This window comes from Notolepis coatsorum, assembly GCF_963971535.1.
Source record: "Notolepis coatsorum genome assembly, chromosome: 10".
NCBI lineage: Eukaryota > Metazoa > Chordata > Actinopteri > Aulopiformes > Paralepididae > Notolepis > Notolepis coatsorum.
This window is the reverse complement of record NC_140174.1, coordinates 75,222,774-75,241,603: the sequence shown is the minus strand read 5'-3', so window position 1 is coordinate 75,241,603 and position 18,830 is coordinate 75,222,774. Positions and strand designations below refer to the sequence as shown.

General features: G+C 49.9%; 1 protein-coding gene across 1 annotated transcript in view; it reads left to right on the top strand.

The window, feature by feature from the left end:
- grb7 (growth factor receptor bound protein 7) overlaps window positions 1-18,830 on the top strand; it is a 108,070-nt gene that overhangs the window by 53,030 nt on the left and 36,210 nt on the right. Inside the window, exon 6 of the mRNA XM_084323328.1 lies at window positions 7,819-7,893. Within this exon, the coding sequence (XP_084179454.1) occupies window positions 7,819-7,893 (75 nt within the window). The remainder of the gene's footprint in view (window positions 1-7,818; window positions 7,894-18,830) is intronic.

Below are 18,830 nucleotides of genomic sequence, written 5' to 3'. Positions count from 1 at the left end.
ATTCTGCTAGCATTGACGTTACCACGCTGCTAGCCACAATGCTATACTGTTATACTGGCAAATTCCAATCACGTTAGCACGTAAGCTAACGAAATCGGCGATCTTTTTGTGAGACTAAACTATCCGCTCTTGGTGGTAAATTGTGTTGATGTTGGTTTTGTTTCATCAACAAATGAGAGGCAGAACACACAGTGAATGTATCCGTTTTGTTTATTGCACTTTTATTGCACTTTCTTTGCTGAAAAATAAATGCTACGTTGGCTAAATGGCTCACGCAAGGCATTTAAAGATGGTGGATTGTTGATTTTTAGCAGGAAGTGTATTGGCACATTCAACTTTTCTGATTGGTTGAAAATGGCCTTCATGTTTGAACTACATCGCCACCTACTGCCACCTACTGCTTAGGCATTGTACTACATGTATATACATCACTGTGCTCAGGAGGCAAAAACTACGTCTAACTTGCCTGCCATTACATTGCGTTCTGAAAAGCGAAACTGACCCTGAAAACGAAACGAAAACTGGCCATAGTGTAACCGCAGCCTAAGAATCAAAGATTTTATTCCATTCAAGTGAAACGATTAAATATTGATTAATTCCATATTAAATCATTTCCAGGCCTTATCAGTTACACCAGATTGTTTCACCTTTTTTCCCACTGAAAGAACCTGACTTGGAATGTTCTCCCTGCAAACAACGCATCATGATGAGGCATAACGATGAGGCATAACGATGAGGCATAAAGATGAGGCATAAGGCATAACGATGAGGCATAACGATGAGGCATAGAGGTGAGGCATAACGATGAGGCATAATGATGAATCATAATGATGAGGCATAACGATGAGGCATAATTGTTATGGTTTGTAACCGACCCCAATCGCACAACACAAGACAGGTATGATGGTTTGCCAAGAAACAGATATTTATTGAACAACAGGGAAAAACAGGGAAAAGGGCACTGTCCCTTTAAGGGAGAATCACAAATACAGGAATATAACACTATGGGAAGGAAGGGAACGCCTAAGGGAAGGTTAAGGGAACACCTTGGGACAGAGGAACTAGAGACTAGGTAAACCAGGGACAAGGAGAACTAGGGAGAGAGGACTAGGGACTAGGAGAGCTAGGGATAGAGGACTAGGGACTAGGAGAACTAGGGATAGAGGACTAGGGACTAGGAGAGCTAGGGATAGAGGACTAGGGACTAGGAGAACTAGGGATAGAGGACTAGGGACTAGGAGAACTAGGGATAGAGGACTAGGGACTAGGAGAACTAGGGATGGAGGACTAGGGACTAGGAGAACTAGGGACAGAGGACTAGGGACTAGGAGAACTAGGGATAGAGGACTAGGGACTAGGAGAACTAGGGATAGAGGACTAGGGACTGAGGCCCGCGGAGGCGGGCTGGGGTACAGGGAGGAACTGGGGACTGGTGGGAAAACATCTGGGCCGCTCTGCAGGACAGAGGAGAGAGTTAATGCACAAAAGGGAAAAAACAGAGCAGGTGCAGAACAGTCCAAATAACAAAGTGAACAAAGTAATAATATCTTCGTGTGACAAACACACAGGGGGAGATGTAAAGTCCAAAAATACTATTCTAAGTGAGAACCAAAAACAGAGGCATTACGCTGGGAGATGAAATGTCCAAACTAACTAACAGAGGCAATACGCTGGGAGATGAAATGTCCAAACTAACTAACAGAGGCAATACGCTGGGAGAGTGACATCACAATCAAAACTCACCCAGGCGTATGCGTAAAGGTACAGGAACAGCAGCGGGAACGGGGGCAAGGGCACTACGCTGAGTGAGTGACATCACAATCAAAACTCACCCAGGCGTATGCGTAAAGGTACAGGGACAGCAACGGGGCGAGGGCATCGCCACCGGGTGGCTGGCTGTCCGAGCCGAGGAAACAGAGTGCGCGCCACACCTTGGTGTGCGCGTCGGAACCGAGAGACGCCTCGGGGTGCGTCTGCGAGGAGGAGTGTGCCAAGCACGAAGGTCTGGAAGATGCGCGTCTGTGCGCTGGTACGGAGGAGCGTGCCAAGCTCGAAGGTCTGGAAGATGCGCGTCAGTGCGCTGGTACGGAGGAGCGTGCCAAGCTCGAAGGTCTAGGAGATGCGCGTTGCGCGCTGGTCTGGAGAGCGTGCCAAGCTCGAGCGTCCTTGGAAGATGCGCGTTGCGCGCTGGTCTGGAGAGCGTGCCAAGCTCAAGCGTCCTTGGAAGATGCGCGTTGCGCGCTGGTCTGGAGAGCGTGCCAAGCTCGAGGGTTCTTGGAAGATGCGCGTTGCGCGCTGGTCTGGAGAGCGTGCCAAGCTCGAGCGTCCTTGGAAGATGCGCGTTGCGCGCTGAGGACTGGAGAACGTCTGCGCTGGTCTGGATGTGCGTCAGGACGAACAGCTGCGCGGGGGTCTGCAGTGGAACGCTGGGGTGCCTCCCGTGGAAGTACAGGGAGCGCAGACCAGTCTCCCCCACAGGCAACGGCGACAGCTGGCGAAGGCTGGAGCAAACATCTCGACGCCGGAGAATGGAACAGCATAGGCAGACAGAGGATCTCCCGAAAGAGTCTAGATGTTTAGAGAATATGACTCGGCAAGTATACAACACGACCCCACGCCAAAACGAGGGGAAGCGCCCTGGTATTTAAAGCCCACAGGGGGACTAATTAGCCTGCCACCACAGGTGCGAGAGATAATAGAATATCGAACAGGTGTGGCCACTAAGGGTAAGGAACGAGAGGGTGGGGGCTAGAGAGAGTGAGTGAGAAGGGAAAATAAACAGTATAGAAGGGAAATAAACAGTATAGGCTTAAAGAAACAGAGAAAGGGTAGTGAGCAGCGGGCAAAACCTCACAGTATCCCCCCCTCCAACGGGAGCCACCCGGCGACCCAAAACAAATACAGACAGAGTGGCAGGGGGCAAAACAAGAGGTACTGGCCAAGCCAGCAGGGGAAGCCACCACAAGAGTGGGGCTAGCAAAAGAAACAGGGTCGCCGAGGGGTAACTGGGGGAACTGGTCTAGAGGAACTGGTCTAGAGGAACTGGGTCTAGAGAACTAGTCTAGAGAACTGGTCTAGAGAACTGGGCTAGAGAACTGGTCTAGAGAACTGGTTTAGAGAACTGGTCTAGAGAACTGGTCTAGAGAACCGGTCTAGAGGAACTGGTCTAGAGGAACTGAGGGGCAAGCAGGGTAGCAAAGGGGTAACCATGGTAGCACCGGGAAAGGGCTAGCAGAGGGAAAGGGTAGCTGCCAGGGCACTGATAGCTACAGGGCCTATGCTAGCTGTACTGCTACATCAACATAGAGGCTGCGCTAGCTGCCGGAGCTAGGCTGGCAGACAGGGCTGGACCAGCATGAGAGAACAAGCTAGCTGGAAGGACAGTCCTAGCTGTGGGAATACTGACCTTGCTAGCTGAAGGGCAGTCCTAGCAGTGGGAGAAACTACACAAAAAAGTGGAGGCCATGCAGAGGGACCGGGTTAGCTGCTTGGGCCTGGCTAGCTACAGGGCCTATGCCAGCTGCAAGGCTGCATTAACATAGAGGCTGTGCTAACAGCCGGGGCCAAGCTAGCAGACCGGGGCCATGCAGAGGGAAACTGGGTTAGCTGCCAGGGCATGGCTAGCTACAGGGCCCATGCCAGCAGCAAGGGCTGCATAAACATAGAGGCTGTGCTAGCAGCCGGGGCAAGACTAGCAGACAGGGGCTCTGCTGAGGGACTGGGTTAGCCGCCAGGGCATGGCTAGCTACAGGGGGGTCAAACAGGGCAAAACGGGAAGCAAACAGGGGAGCTAACCGGGGAGACTAACAAGCTAAACAGGGAAGCTAAACTGGGCTAAACAGGGGAGTAACAGGCTAACAAGGGAGCTAAACAGGACTAACAAGGAAGCTAAACTGGGCTAACAGGGAAGCTAACAGGGCTAACAGGGGAGCTAGAGGGGACAAGAAAAAAAAAGGCAAACTCAACATACACAGTCTGTGCTGGCTGGGGTCGTAGACTTGGTGGGGTCGTACTGTTATGGTTTGTAACCGACCCCAATCGCACAACACAAGACAGGTATGATGGTTTGCCAAGAAACAGATATTTATTGAACAACAGGGAAAAACAGGGAAAAGGGCACTGTCCCTTTAAGGGAGAATCACAAATACAGGAATATAACACTATGGGAAGGAAGGGAACGCCTAAGGGAAGGTTAAGGGAACACCTTGGGACAGAGGAACTAGAGACTAGGTAAACCAGGGACAAGGAGAACTAGGGAGAGAGGACTAGGGACTAGGAGAGCTAGGGATAGAGGACTAGGGACTAGGAGAACTAGGGATAGAGGACTAGGGACTAGGAGAGCTAGGGATAGAGGACTAGGGACTAGGAGAACTAGGGATAGAGGACTAGGGACTAGGAGAACTAGGGATAGAGGACTAGGGACTAGGAGAACTAGGGATGGAGGACTAGGGACTAGGAGAACTAGGGACAGAGGACTAGGGACTAGGAGAACTAGGGATAGAGGACTAGGGACTAGGAGAACTAGGGATAGAGGACTAGGGACTGAGGCCCGCGGAGGCGGGCTGGGGTACAGGGAGGAACTGGGGACTGGTGGGAAAACATCTGGGCCGCTCTGCAGGACAGAGGAGAGAGTTAATGCACAAAAGGGAAAAAACAGAGCAGGTGCAGAACAGTCCAAATAACAAAGTGAACAAAGTAATAATATCTTCGTGTGACAAACACACAGGGGGAGATGTAAAGTCCAAAAATACTATTCTAAGTGAGAACCAAAAACAGAGGCATTACGCTGGGAGATGAAATGTCCAAACTAACTAACAGAGGCAATACGCTGGGAGATGAAATGTCCAAACTAACTAACAGAGGCAATACGCTGGGAGAGTGACATCACAATCAAAACTCACCCAGGCGTATGCGTAAAGGTACAGGAACAGCAGCGGGAACGGGGGCAAGGGCACTACGCTGAGTGAGTGACATCACAATCAAAACTCACCCAGGCGTATGCGTAAAGGTACAGGGACAGCAACGGGGCGAGGGCATCGCCACCGGGTGGCTGGCTGTCCGAGCCGAGGAAACAGAGTGCGCGCCACACCTTGGTGTGCGCGTCGGAACCGAGAGACGCCTCGGGGTGCGTCTGCGAGGAGGAGTGTGCCAAGCACGAAGGTCTGGAAGATGCGCGTCTGTGCGCTGGTACGGAGGAGCGTGCCAAGCTCGAAGGTCTGGAAGATGCGCGTCAGTGCGCTGGTACGGAGGAGCGTGCCAAGCTCGAAGGTCTAGGAGATGCGCGTTGCGCGCTGGTCTGGAGAGCGTGCCAAGCTCGAGCGTCCTTGGAAGATGCGCGTTGCGCGCTGGTCTGGAGAGCGTGCCAAGCTCGAGCGTCCTTGGAAGATGCGCGTTGCGCGCTGGTCTGGAGAGCGTGCCAAGCTCGAGGGTTCTTGGAAGATGCGCGTTGCGCGCTGGTCTGGAGAGCGTGCCAAGCTCGAGCGTCCTTGGAAGATGCGCGTTGCGCGCTGAGGACTGGAGAACGTCTGCGCTGGTCTGGATGTGCGTCAGGACGAACAGCTGCGCGGGGGTCTGCAGTGGAACGCTGGGGTGCCTCCCGTGGAAGTACAGGGAGCGCAGACCAGTCTCCCCCACAGGCAACGGCGACAGCTGGCGAAGGCTGGAGCAAACATCTCGACGCCGGAGAATGGAACAGCATAGGCAGACAGAGGATCTCCCGAAAGAGTCTAGATGTTTAGAGAATATGACTCGGCAAGTATACAACACGACCCCACGCCAAAACGAGGGGAAGCGCCCTGGTATTTAAAGCCCACAGGGGGACTAATTAGCCTGCCACCACAGGTGCGAGAGATAATAGAATATCGAACAGGTGTGGCCACTAAGGGTAAGGAACGAGAGGGTGGGGGCTAGAGAGAGTGAGTGAGAAGGGAAAATAAACAGTATAGAAGGGAAATAAACAGTATAGGCTTAAAGAAACAGAGAAAGGGTAGTGAGCAGCGGGCAAAACCTCACAATAATGATGAGGCATAAGGCATAACGATGAGGCATGAGGCCAGGGTGAGGCATAACGATGAGGCATAGAGGTGAGGCATAACGATGAGGCATAATGATGAGGCATAAAGATGAGGCATAAGGGTGAGGCATAACGATGAGGCATAATGATGAGGCATAGCCTACTTAGACTAACAACTTGCAACACTTGTACATGCTTTTGTAGACACAGTCAAACCCCCACCCCCCCCAGCCTAGCTTCTCCCTCACAGTCAGCAGGTCACACTTTTTTCAGGAAGACATTTGGTTTTTATTTGCATGAGGGTTTATTTCCTTAAAGGTTTTACTCAACACCTAGGACATGTGACACGTTGCCACCTTAAGTAGAACACCTGTGTAATTCCTGAAAGGCTGGAGTATAGATTCTGATAATTAGTCTAACTAGTGCAGTGCCTGATCAAGATGTGGCTGTTCAGAGTGTGTGCCCATTGCTTGGCCCCCGGACTGTTCAGGTGTCGTTGCTGCTTGCAGCGTTCTCAAGAACCGTGCATCCAATCAACTTCACATTTGACACTGACTGTACTTACTCGGGCACTCAGCAATAGATCCACCATAGATCGGATGAGCGGTTCTCGAGATACGCAAAGGACAAACACAGGAGCATTATGGCTATTTCAACTTATGATGCAGCATTTGAGCAAAATTTAAGGGCCAGCTACAGCAAAACGGAATATAAAAAATCTGTCTTGGTCCAGAGAGGCTCAACATGTGTAGGAGGAGTGGCTGCTGGATGCGAATGGGTGTGGCTTACATAGATAGATTAATCTGGTTTTAAATTAGTTTGAGTTACGAGTGAAAAGTTACACTCCAAAACGTAAAGTTTGTTGTTAGAGCGCCACCATCTGGCCAAATGGCACCACATTTTGCGAATCCCATCGGTCCTCCCGCCAAGCATGAAGACGATCGGATGAACGGGTGTCGATTGATTGATTGAATTGATTGAAAACTTTATTAACAGATTGCAGAATGGGTACAATACAGTACGGCTCAATACAAACAATTGTTAAGGGGATGCAGACCAGAGAAAGACTTTCGTCTTGTTTACATCAGGGGCCCCCATTTTCAATTCATCATGAATTGAATTTGCATCTGCGTGCCGCAGATAGACATTCCTTCCTTTATAGTTAGATATTGTAGCATAATCTTATGGTCATGGTCCTGAAAGCAGAATCATTAGGCCTCTAAATAAAATGATTAAAAGATTGAACAGATATGACCTGCTGCTTCTTTATCCTGTATATTAGCCTTCTGTTACAGCTTGGATTGACAGCTCTCTCCTCTCCACTCCTCTCCTCTCCCTCTTCCTCTCCATTCATCTCTCTTCCACTCCTCTCTCTTACTCTTCTCTCCACTCCTCTCTCTTCCTCTCTTCTCTCCTCTCTTCCTCTCCTTTCCTCTCTCTTCCTTTCCTCTCTCCCTCTCCTCTCTTCCACTCCTCTCTTCCTCTTCTCTCTTCCTCTCCTCTCTTCTCCTTTCCTCTCCTCTCTCTTCCACTAATTTCTCTTCCTCTCCCCTCCTCTTCTCTCTTCTCCTCTCTTCCTTTCCCCTCCTCTATCTTCCACTCCTCTCTCTTCCTCTCCTCTCCTCTCTTCTCTCTCTTACTCTTCTCTCCTCTTCTCTCTTACTCCTCACTCCTCTCCTCTCTTTTCTCTCTTCTCTCTTCTCTCTTCCTCTCCTCTCCTCTCCTCTCTCCTCTCCTCTCTTCTCTCATCTCTTCTCTCTTACTCTCCTCTCCTCTCCTCTCACCTATCTTACCCTTCTTTCCAGCTCTTCTTTCCAGAGAACATGATCTCTGACAGCGCTGATGTCACCAAGGGGATGACATCATCAGATCTTATTCAGGTAAACCAATGGAAACCAATGGACACACACACACACACACACACACACACACACACACACACACACACACACACACACACACACACACACACACACACACACACACACACACACACACAAAGTATGGCAGAAACACAATTCTCTAAATGTTTTTTAAATGTATTAAAAATGATAAATGCAAACTGTTTAGCCTACAGCCCAATATTTCACATTCAGTAGTGAGTCTAAGCAATGACAATGAACGGAAAACATAGCTCCTCTAACATAGCTCCTCTAACATAGCTCCTCTAACATAGTTCCTCTAATAGTGCTGTTGCCTAATAGTACCTAGAATATATAGCAAACGGATACAAATCTCCCTTGGGTCCTCAGTATACACCCACCAAACGTAAATGTAAAGTTTGTTGTTATAGCGCCACCATCTTGCCACATCTGGCACCAGATTTGACACTGCACTCCCATGTCCTTAGCAATACACCTGCAGAATGTGAAGTCAATTGAATGAATGGTTCTCAAGGTATATGAAGGACAGACACATACTATTGTGCCACCATCTAGCCAAATGGCACCAAATTCAACACCGGACCCCAGCTGTGAGTTCCACTTAGTCTATAAGTTCAGGACCAGTTTAATTGCTAATCGTACAAACTCTTGTGGGTGAATAACTAATTGAAGCCCATTATGTATGATTAGCTTGCAAGTTAATCATTATTTTAATTAATTTCACATACCTACTCTGAAATCAATGGTGCGGAAATAATTGGTTTTGCATGACTAGTGGAAGCCAAGGTGAAAGATGTTTTGTGTGTGTGCATGTGTGTATTCTACTTCGTTCTCCAATAGTCCAGGACCAGTTTAGCCTAGAATTGCTCATTTCATAAACTCTTGTGGGTGAATAATTAAGTAAAACCAAAATGTTATTGAATCTGTAAATAAAATCTACGTCGATATTCATAAATGACGCATCCTTAACCACCTTTTAAACAGCCCTTCATTGAGGACCAGAGAATGGACAGAAGTTAATTTATAATAACATATTGAGATGGTATGCACACATTGAATAGATAAACAAAATTAATTAAACTAGTGACCTCAGAAAAATGCCCTTTTAGGTATTATTATGTGTTCGGCCACCACTACTACTACAACCACTACTACCACCCCCACCCACTACTAACACCAGTACTAGAACCACTACTACCACCCCCACCCACTACTACAACCACTACTACCACCCCCACCCACTACTAACACCAGTACTACAAACACTACTACCCCCACTAGTACAACCACTACTACCACCACTACTACAACCACTACTATCTCCACTACTACAACCACGAATACCACCACTACTACAACCACTACTACTACCACCACCAGTACTACTACCTTCACTACTACTACCACCCCCACTACTACCACCACTACTACCACCACCACCACTACTACCACCACTAGAGATGTTACGATACCATTTTTTCCTTCCCGATCCGATTCCGATACCTAAGCTTTGGGTATCGGCCGATACCGATACTGATCCGATACCAGTGCATACATTTAAAAAATTTAATAAAAATGTATATTATATAAATTATAAAACATTTTTCTTTTCTTTTTACAGCTACAGTTTTATATATACTGATTTTTAGTAATAACTAGAAAGTAATGGTATTTATTCAACAACAGGTGATTGTATAGATTAGTATTAGTATCATTAATTGACAACTATGCTCAATGAGTTCACCCATGGAAAGGTTGTTGGGACATTGGTTCCGCACGGACGTTATACATTGTTGCACTTCCTATCCAGAAAGCTCCGGTTCAGTTAGCTAGTAGCAGAGGCTCTGTTGTGATTTTTAATGCACAATAAATATTCAACATTCTCTTTTGAGACTCCACCTCAGACTCTTATCCTTTGGCACTAAAAGCTAAACATTGTCACCGGTATGGCTGTCCGCATTATGTCATTAATTGTGTGCATGTGTCGTCGATCAGTGATGACACTTAGGTTAGCCAGTTAACGTGAGCTAGGTTAGCCAGTTAACGTGAGCTAGATGGAAAGACAATGCAACGTTACTGGTGAAAAAGTGATTTACCTTGGAATACTCCTTTGCCAACTTGCTGTACTTTGCTTGCAGGTCTGCAGCCATTATTGCTGGATTATGAATAGCTCCAACTTTAGCCAAGGTAACGTTAAGCTAAAACTAGCTTTTCAGCTAGCTCTTCAGCTAATGCTAATAACACCAGCAAGCGAATACATCAGAGCTCCCCGTCAACACCGCTCTGTCGGGACGATGGCATTTAAGAAAGTATCTGCTGTTAAAATGACAAACAGCATTGACATTTTAATTCACAGTTGATTAAAAACATGTTTGTTTTATAATGCTCACTCTCAGCAGGAGGATACCGCGTGTTGTTGATAAATTACGTCATATGGTATCGGAGGCTAGACTTTCGGCGTTCTCGCCGATACCGATACTAGCATTTTAGGCTGTATCGGAGGCATTTCCGATACTGGTATCGGTATCGGAACAACTCTAACCACCACCACTACTACCACCACTACTACAACCGCTACTACCACCACCACTACTACTACCACTACTACCACCACCACTACCACAACAACCACTACAACCACCACTACCACTTATACCACCACTACTACAACCACTACTACAACCACTACTACCACCACCACCACTACTACCACCACCACTACTACCACCACCACTACTGTAACTGAGGGGTACAATTCCCTGACTGTATTGTTAGATATGGTATTTAATACCACTACCTCTTGTACTTTAACTTCTGGCCATCCAGTACATGATATAAGTATGATGAACACTTTCCCACCTGATGAAACGAATCCACACAAATGTACAAATCGAAGGTTTAATATAGCAAAAGGTATATACAACGTTCACTTGTTTACACTTATGATTTGAAATATGCACTTGTATGGCAAATGAGTATTCGTAGGTAAATCAACATTGAATGTCCAATCTCTGGTTACGCAGGGAGTAAGTATACAACCTGGATATTTAGGAAACTATAGCGATGGTACTTAAATGATTATAGCTGGATACACTAAGGGGGGGGGGTCCCGCTGGTTGTAAGACAGTAGGAGGGGGGGGGGGGGGGGTTAGAGAAGCCGCTGGCGGTATCCCATCTGGCCGACGGTTTCTTGGGAGAATTCAAAGTCTTGAACACGGTGCCCACAGAACCTCGGTCCGCAGACGAATACAGCTGGACCCTCTGGTGGACGGTAGCTGCCGGTCCACAACGGAGAGACGTGAGGCGACCTCACTGGTGTAGAGCGCCGTCTCACCTGGAGTCCTCTCCGGGGGGTAGTTCCAACACTCCGCAGTGTTGGCCTTTATCCATGGAATAATCAAAGCACCCAAAGCATAATCCAAGCCGTGGAAGGCTCGCCGTCGTCCGGGTAGAGTAATCCAATATACAGGTCCAGTCGCCCTGGCCCGGAGCTCCTCGGATGCAAGCACCACTAGGGGTCTGCCCAGCCTGGTTAAGCGTCCAGATAACGTCAGGAACGATGGGGGTACTGATAACTTTAGAACTCTAACCGAACGATGCACCATACATAAATAGACTATTATTAGCTTAATAGAATACGTCCAACTCGACGGTATAGTGCCAAACTATGACTATTCAACTATTAATCTACACGATATCTCAATGCCTATTCTGAGGCCAAGTAGGCCTTACTACACCACACGTGCGTCGTGGGGAGGCTTCGCGTCTGTCACTCTGTTGGAGGGTAAAGAACTGGACTAAAAGAAAGTTCTACTTTGCTTGCGCCATATATATATGCGCTATGAACAAATAGTACCATTCGTATTTCGCCCGACATATTCCTGCGTGGAACCGGGGCTTGCCACGACATGTTGGGCGGCACGATTGAACTTGGACCTAGGGGTATGGCAACCTGGCGCCAGGTTCTCGTCCAATGGTAGAATGAAACTATTATGGGCTGTTTAGTAGACTAAAGGGATATTCAGTGCATATTGTACAAGGAATATACAGGGGATATCAAACGATATACAAATACAATTAAATATATATATATAAATAAATATATATATTCGGTTTAATCTGATCCTTCACAACAGCCGCCCCCTAATTAGTCCCACCTAATTAGCTAAACAGAGACAGATTAACCGCACTGTCTACCACTCAAGGTCCGCTGTAAGGGTCAGTCAACTCACAAAGTCATGGGGTCATGGTCATCATCGATAGTATCTGGGAGTCGGGGCAGTTCTATGAGCCTCGCCACGGGACGTGTGTAAGTGCGCCCTTGGACGAGTACTTCAGCTGCTCGGACCTTGCCATCGGCACCGGTGATCACTTTGCTTACGCGGCCAGCCGGCCACATAGCTCTGGGTAGTGACTGGTCAATAATCATGACGACTGTTCCTTCTGTCAAATTGTCTCTCTCTTTTACCCACTTCTGGCGGGTCTGTAGAGACGGTAGGTAGTGGAGTAGGAAGCTGCTCCAAAACTTGTCAGCTAGTACCTGACTGTACCTCCACATTCTTCGGCCGTTCGCTTCTTCAGGCCTGTACATTGTCTGGGGTAGCGCGGGGTCCAGCCGCCCCATTAGGAGTGTGTTGGGGGTGACTGGGTCGACATCTGCTACATCACTGGAGACGTAACCGAGGGGCTTTGAGTTCAATACTCCCTCGATCTCCGTGAGGACTGTCATTAGGACTTCCTCCGCCACAGTCTGGGCCCCAAGTACGGCGTACAGGGCTGTCTTTATAGAACGTACTTCTCGTTCCCAGGTTCCACCGAAGTGGGGTGCGTTCGGGGGATTAAACTGGAAGTCAATCTGGGATGGAGCGAGGTGGGTCTTAAGTTCTGGGCCCATAGCTTGGAAGCTCTCTCTCAGCTCTCTTTCTCCGCCTTTGAAGTTGGTCCCGTGATCAGACAACAATGTAGACGGTTTTCCTTTCCGTGATGTGAATCTTCGGAAGGCCATAAGGAATGAGTCTGTGCTCATGGTCGGAAGGAGCTCGATATGTATCGCTCTGGTGGTCATGCATTTGAATACAATACCCCACCGCTTCTCGGTGCCTCTTCCTCTCTTTATATACAACGGGCCAAAGCAGTCCATGCCTGTGGAGTGGAATGGCTTGTCGCCGATTCGGAGGCGACAGGGGGGTAAGTCAGCCATCCGTGGTATGCTGGGCTGCGCGCGCCACTTACGGCAGTCTAGACAGGTTCGCTGGAAGCGCCGTACTGCTTCTCTGCCTTGCAGTATCCAATAACGACGTCTGATCTCCGCGAAGACTCTCTCTGCTCCTGCGTGGTGTACATCCTCGTCGTATTTCTTTATGATCAGCTCTGTGACCTTGTGTCGGCTGTTCAAGACGATCGGGTACTTAGTATCATCCGGTAGATCGGGGGCTCTCCGCAGGCGACCACCCACTCTGATAAGATTATGGGCGTCACTCTCTGGTGCCAGGTGAATCAGTCTGCTGTCTGATGGGACGGGGTTTCCTCCCTGTAGACAGTCTAGCTCATCGGGGAACGAGTCTCTCTGGGCTCGTTGTAGTAGAAGAAGTTCTGCTTCTTCGTAGTCAGCTGCACTCTCTAGGGTAATGCAGTCATCTATGTTGGGGTCTGTGGAGGCGACTGTGCTCAGTCCACAGAACATAGGTTTCTTGTTCTCAGCCTCCTCGTTACTTGCTTCCCGCGGGGTGGGCGTAGGCCACTCTCCTTCCGGGAGCTTGAGGAATTCTGGTCCGTTACTGTAGATGTTGCGACGGGTTAGGTCATCCAGAGACATTCCCCGGGTGATGACGTCAGCTGGGTTGTGTTTGGTGTCCACATACCGCCAGCTCGCTGCTTCTGTTAACTCTTGAATCTCGGTGACTCTGACTCCCACGAAGACTTTGTATCTGCATGAATCAGACTTGATCCATGTGAGTACTGTCGTGGAATCTGACCACAAGATTGTTCTGTGCACCGGAATGGTGAGTTCACGTTGGATTAACGTGGCTAGATGCGCTCCTGCTAGGGCTGCGCAGAGCTCTAGACGTGGGATAGATTGTTGCTTACGTGGGGCTATTCTTGAGCGGGCCAGGATGAAAGCAGTGTGTATCTTTCCTCCCTTCTCTTGGGCACGCAAGTAGGCCACCGATCCGTAGGCTACTTCGGAGGCGTCGCTGAAGACGTGTAGATCAATCTCGCATGTCTCTGGCCTCACTGTGGATGGGAAGTAGCTGCGGCGTATATTGACGCCTGGGAGTGAGCGGAGTTCCGTCTCCCACTCTCTCCATGTTGAGGCAAGGTGTGCGGGTATTGGGTCGTCCCAGCCCTGGTCCTTGTCCCATAGTGCTCGTACAATCATCTTTGCCCTGGTGGTGTAAGGTAGAATACATCCCAACGGGTCATATTGTCTGGCGAGTGTTCTGTACACACTCCGTCTGGTGGTCGGTATCGCTGTCGACCTTCCCTGCTCTGGAGCCAAGGGTTTGTGTCTATATGGAGCGAGTCTGTTTTGAAGCGCCAGACTAGTCCTAGTGTCATTTCTTGGGCTTCTCCTGGGATTGTCGCCATCCAGGTCTCGCTGCTGGCAGCCTTGTCCGCGGGGGAGAGGCTGCGCAATACGTGCGGGTCACTGCTGGCCCACTGCCTGAGATCAAAGCCGCCTTTGATCAGGGAGGCGCGTAACTTGATTAGGAGAGCCTCGGCTTCTTCTTGAGTCGAAACGCTTTGTAAACAGTTGTCTACGTAGAAACTGTTCTTCACACTGTGTTGGACCTCTTCATCTGCTGTTGGGTCCTCTGCGACGTGTTTCTGTAGTGCAAATGTAGCACAGCACGGGCTGCATGTGGTTCCGAAGGGGAGTACTTCCCACTGGTAGATGGCTGGGTTCTCATCTCCGATCCTCTCTCTCCATAGGAACCGCAGCAGAGGCTTGTCCTCCTCTACTAGTCTCACCTGCAAGAACATCCCTTTGATATCCCCGCTGATAGCCACCTTGTCCTGGCGGAAGCGCAGTAGCACACCTAGTAGGGAGGGGCCGAGTGTGGGGCCGGGCAAGAGCTCTTTATTCAGATTTTGGGATCCGATCTGGTAGCTGCAGTTAAACACAATGCGATCCTTGCCGTTGTGATGGACCTTGTGATGCGGCACGTACCATGATTCGGTCGTCTGATCGGCCTCTTTAATGTCAATCTTTGTTACGTGTCCCGCTGTGATTAGCTTCTCAATCTCAGCGCGGTACACACTCTCTTGAGCGGGGTCTTTGGCTAGGCGCCGCTCCGTGTTCAATAGATAGCGCTCCGTGGCGTCTTTCTTTGCGTGAAAGGTGGGCATTCCCTCTCGCCTCAGGAGTGGAGTTGCGTATCTCATCACTCCGCCGACTGTGACTCTCTTTGTCCCCTGCTCGAGTAGGTTGATGGCGTAAATGTCTTCTTTAGAACGAATATCTTTCTTTTCGTTCTTAAAGGGCATTGTCTCTAGTGTCCATAGCCTCTCGACATGCTGCAGGAGAGTGGTGTCTTCTTCTGTCGTTCTGGAGTGGAGGCAGCTAGTGGCTGCTGTTCGGTTGAGAGATTTAGCGAGGGGGCCTTGTAGGGTCCACCCTAGGCGGGTCTCGACTGCTGCAGGACAGCCTCGGGGTCCTGTATGGACCCGGTCAATCGGGACTATGAGTTCTGCATGGTCGGAGCCTATCAGCAGGGTCGGGGTAGCGCCGTCTATGAGCGGGATAGGTAATTGGCGCAGGTGCACATATTTATCCATCAACTTGGTGACAGGGTAGGTGTACTGCGATAGTCCTATTTCTTGGCTGGTGAAAGCATTTGTAATCTTGTACCGTCGCTCTGGCTGCCCGTTTGCTGCGATAGTGAAGGAGACATTCTCGCCCTTTATCGTCTTTAAATCTCTTCTTATTGTCCGAATCGTCATTTCGTTCTTGCTCCCCCGCAGTCCCAGCTGGGCCGCAGCGGACGCGAGCAGAAGGGTCTTCTCTGACCCGTCGTCAAGGACGGCGTAAGTGTCCATGACTTTATCTTGGTAGCTCAATGTCACACGGACTACCTTTAAGAGCACTTGGGCGCCGCTGCTGCTGGCGGGGTCAATGTACATGACACTTGCCTTGGTGCCGCTCCGTGGTGCAGGTGGAGGCCGTCTTCCGTTACTTTCGTGTAGTATATCTAGATGGGCTCCATCGCACCGGCTGCACCTTTTCTTTAGGCGGCATTCGGCTGCCATGTGGGGCCGCGCACATCGATAACAGCGCCTGTTGGACTTTATCCATTGACTCACTTCTTCTGCATTCATCTTTGTGAATAGGTCACATTGTGACAGCCAGTGTTCTTTCTCACAGTAGGGACACGCTATCTTCCACTTCTCTTTTCTCGAGGGGGTGCTGTGACTCTTACTGCTCGGTACTGACTCTGATTGGTGCATGACAGTCACCGATCTTCTTCCATCATTTATTCTCCTGGGTCCCTCTCTGGAGCTTGGCGTGCTCCGCCCGAATGTATCTAGTCGTAAGCTGCTGACTTCTCTCGCCAGGAAGTCGGCTAGATCAAGGAGGGATGGCTCGGGGCCGTTGGGATCCCGGTAATCTCTCTGCCGCCTAAAGCGCTCCTGTCTTGCGGGTGGCAGCTTCTCCAAAATCCTCTCGACGTTAGAGTTGGCGTATAGCTCATGCATGCCCTTTTCCCGTTGCACTCCCAGCATCCCTACCAGGGACTGCACTTTGATTGACAGGTCGTCTAATGAGCGATTGTCCGTGGCTGGGGGTAGGCGATCAATATACCTTATCTCTTGGATTACGTAATCCCATATACGTCCATATCTCTGGTCCAGCGCCGCTAGGGCCGCTGTGTATGGTGTCGAAGAGGTGGCATAGGCTAGCGCTATATTGTGCGCTCGCGGTACTTTCAGGTGCTTCAGTAATATTGCATACTTGTGGCGTTCATCAGTGACATCCACCATCATTGTCTCTAAGCACATCCGGAGCTCCGTGTACTGTGCTCGACTCTCATAGGCGATGTCTGGAAATGACGGCGTGGCAATGTATGACGCCGTGGATGGCTGATACATCGGCGAGCGTTGGGGGAGAGACCTCCTGGGCGAGTCCCCTCTTGCGCCTCGCTGTGGGCTGGTACTGACAGGGTACCATGGCCCGCTGGTCCAGGTGCTATTCCTCTGGGCTGGTCGTGCGTCGTGCTCACCCGTGAATAGAGTCGGGGGTCTGTAGCGCAGCGCCGCGGGGGTATAGCCTGGACTGTACTGGACCTCCTGGTCCGGTGGAGTACTGTGCTGTCGTCGGGCTTGGTTCTCCTCCTCTCCCTCTTCTTCCTCTATCAGATCTTCCAGATCCTGTAATCGTTTATTTAGCTTCTCCGCAGTGTATGCCGCTCCTTCCTTGTAGCTGGGTCTCGCTTGGACCGGTCTGGGAAGGGGGTCTGCGGGGGGTCTAGGCTCGGTCTGTTGGTCAAGTTCAGGGTCGCTTGCTCGTTGAGGAGACGCTGCCCTTGACTGTTGTCTCGACGAGTTCCTTGAACCCCTGGCGGAGGGGGAGGGTGTTGCCTTGCGGATCAGCTGCTCCATTAGCTGCGCTTGTAACTTGTCGCGCTCGACTTCGCGCTTGGTGAGATCTGCTTCTCTTTGGGCACCGGCAGCGGCGCGCTGGGCGTCGGCCCGGTCTCTTGCCATATTCTCTTCTGTCTGAAGGCGTCTCATCTCCAGGCGTGTGCGCTCTTCTTCGCTCCGTTGTTGCGCTTGGAGTTGTTCGCGCTCGCTAAGCGCCTGTGCTTGGAGACGGTCTCTTTCAATGGTAAAATGTTCGCGCTCGCTAAGCGTCTGCGCTTGGAGTCGATCGCGTTCGGTAGAGGCTGTCAGGCTGACGAGGAACGCCTGTTGTAGCATCCTCTCCGCTTCGCTGGGGGAAGGCGGTTGTGGAGGTGAGCCGCTCCTGCGTGAGCCGCTCCTGGGGGTACTCGTTGGGGAGTCCTGGAGCTCTATTTCCTCGGCGCTCTCCTCCTCTTCTTCCGTGCAGAGTTCTCTCTCTGTAGGGTCGTCTTCCTCCCGGGGCTGGTCGGGGACTACTTCTTGGGTAGTGGCGGGGGGTAAAGGCATGTCCGCTCCCTCCTGGTCCCCACCGTGAGCTTGGTCAGTTACATTAGGACCTACTAGGGCCTCTGTGGTCGGGGAAACCTGGTCGTTAAGGTCAGACATAATTTAACTTTCTACTTTTACCGCGTTTACCGTTTGTCGAAGGCTAGGTAGTTGACTGACAGTGTAAGCCTCTAAGTACTGAGGTGTCTGTCGTCTGCGCCGCGGGCGTTCTAGGTTAGGAGGATCGTTTCGTGGAGTGTTCATCATAGGCCATTTCAATATTAATAACACTATATTAATATTACACTAGTTACCCTCCGGCTCGAAGGACCAATTGTAACTGAGGGGTACAATTCCCTGACTGTATTGTTAGATATGGTATTTAATACCACTACCTCTTGTACTTTAACTTCTGGCCATCCAGTACATGATATAAGTATGATGAACACTTTCCCACCTGATGAAACGAATCCACACAAATGTACAAATCGAAGGTTTAATATAGCAAAAGTTATATACAACGTTCACTTGTTTACACTTATGATTTGAAATATGCACTTGTATGGCAAATGAGTATTCGTAGGTAAATCAACATTGAATGTCCAATCTCTGGTTACGCAGGGAGTAAGTATACAACCTGGATATTTAGGAAACTATAGCGATGGTACTTAAATGATTATAGCTGGATACACTAAGGGGGGGGGGGGGTCCCGCTGGTTGTAAGACAGTAGGAGGGGGGGGGGGGTTAGAGAAGCCGCTGGCGGTATCCCATCTGGCCGACGGTTTCTTGGGAGAATTCAAAGTCTTGAACACGGTGCCCACAGAAC